Consider the following 2,367-nt stretch of genomic DNA (forward strand, 5'->3'; position numbering starts at 1 on the left):
TGTAAAGTTGAGTCTTACAGCAAAGGAAAAATAGTCATCTACAGGATTCCATTTTAAACCTAAGATTTTCTCATTATCAGATTCTATTATTCTTATATTGCAGTTTTCATAATGCCCGCTGACTATCCAGTGCTTTATTCTGAAACTTCCCTGGGACAATACCCTTTCAGTATCCTGTATCAATTTGATTGCATTCTCAATGGCATCAGTAGAATACAGTTTATCATCTACATATGTATTATTAAGAATCATATCTTGCACATCCAGGGATTCCTTACCGAATTGTTCTACTGTATGTCTCAAAGCTACCATAGCTATAGTACCACTGGGCCTATCTCCAAATGTTACTGTAGTAAGAACATACTGATCAGGTGGCCTACTATCATCCAAGTCCCTCCATACAAATCCATGTGTATGTTCATCTCGTGTGCTGAGTTTTACAGTATGGTACATCTTTACTATGTCACCCACTATGGCTATATTATCTTGCCCAAATCTACACAACACTCCTAGCAAACTGTTCAAAATATCAAGCCCCTTAGCCCAAAAATTGTTTAACCTCTGTCCCATATAAGATGCTGAAGAATTTAAGACAATGCGCACTGGGGTTGAACTAGATTCTGGCTTCAACGCCTCATGATGATGAATATAGTGAATTGGGCCGTTGTTCTCTTGAATCTCCTTATTAGTTAATTTCCTAGCTACTCCCCTTCTAACCATACCTTCAATCTTTTTCTGATATTTCATTGCATACTCATTCCCAAGTTTCCTTAATCTATTCTCTGTTGTTCTTAACCTGGCATTTGCTACCTTTATGTTATTCTTCAATTGATTTGGATCTCTTATCCAAGGATACCTTACAAACCAGCATTTCTGTTTCTCATCATACGTTAATCCTTCCTCAATCAATTTCATTTCCTTTTCTTCTTTCAAACTTACATAATTGAGTCCAGGACAACCTCTGCACATACATTTGATACATTGTGGATTACACCTTGTTCCCATTTCTTCTATGGCAAAAAATTTATCTAACTGATCCTTTAGATTTTCTGTTGGCTCAATATTGATTTCATTCAAATTTACTGAACTTGAAAGTTTATGAATTCTCACAAACACATGATTACTAGTATTAACTTGATTAGTAATTTCATCATATCTACCACGTATGCTCAACCCAAACTGATTTTCTAGCAACTGGAGACCCTTATTTGTTTCAACAACCCTTGGCAATATTTCACAATAATTAGCACCAATAAGCATATCAATTTCCCTATGTGGGTGATTCAGCTCTAAGTTTGATATTCCCTCAAAAAATTCAGATACCGTGGATAAGTCTACTTTCTTGATTTTGGCTGTTATTTCATTAATTCCAACAGCATTCACATTCCAAACCTTACCAGATTTATCAATTAGTGGTACACAATATTCATTGCTTGAGTGATATTCAACCGCATTGCCCACCTTGATCATGGATAAATTTATATGCTTTCCACTTAAACCCAATTTCTTAGCCATCCTATTTGTTATGAATGAAATATCCGCTCCTGGATCCCACAATACACTAACAGGCATGTTCTTACTATTCACTATACTGATATTCAATAACACTGTAAATCCCTTTTCTGATATCGCTTTGTGAACACTATTTTCTACTCTATCGGAATGTAACAGTGGATGATGATTACGATTGCATGGCCCTTTACCTTCAATGATGACATCACACAATGTACCAACATTGCAGCTACGAGCAGTATGATATCCCCTTAGACACCTAAAACATATTCCATTACCTTTTATAATCTCAAATCTTTCTTTGCTACCACAACCATTAAATTTATAACATTGTTATATCATGACCAATTGAATTGTGTAAAAGGCATCCTATCACCTTACTATCTGCCTTAGGTTTAATACCTTTAACCATTTCTGTCAGGTTAACAATACAAGATTCAAATTCCTTATTTTTTATACTTTGTTCTTCCCCAATTTGTTTCACCAATTTTATCAATTCCGATTCATTCTCAACTGTGCTGTCAACATGATGGACTGTTGCCTTATTATCACTACCGCTACTCCTAACATTAGAATTCATATATTCCAAAATTTTTCTCTCTTTCTGTAAGAACTTCAACAACTCAAGAAACAGATTGCTAGTTACTGATACCTCATCTGCTTTAATTACCCATTCTCTCTTTTGAAGTGAAGGTAAAACCTTTTCTATATGGCTGACAACGTTTGCACTATTAAGTTCATCAGAGAGATTTACCTTTTTTAAATCAAGCCAACATTGCTCAACCTGATCGACCATTTTAATAAATCCTTTGGTATCATTATCATAAATTTTCTTTAGAGATCTAAGCTCACCAA

General features: G+C 34.9%; 1 protein-coding gene across 1 annotated transcript in view; it reads right to left on the reverse strand.

Annotated features, from left to right (window-relative positions):
* The window catches only part of LOC137619813 (uncharacterized), a 1,968-nt gene extending 396 nt beyond the window's left edge, over window positions 1-1,572 (reverse strand). The window contains exon 1 of the mRNA XM_068350113.1: window positions 1-1,572. This exon is cut by the window's left edge and continues 396 nt beyond it. Coding sequence (XP_068206214.1) covers window positions 1-1,572 — 1,572 coding nt within the window.
* Between the last annotated feature and the right edge of the window lie 795 nt (window positions 1,573-2,367).

Source organism: Palaemon carinicauda, chromosome 2 (assembly GCF_036898095.1).
Source record: "Palaemon carinicauda isolate YSFRI2023 chromosome 2, ASM3689809v2, whole genome shotgun sequence".
Classification (NCBI taxonomy): Eukaryota; Metazoa; Arthropoda; class Malacostraca; order Decapoda; family Palaemonidae; genus Palaemon; species Palaemon carinicauda.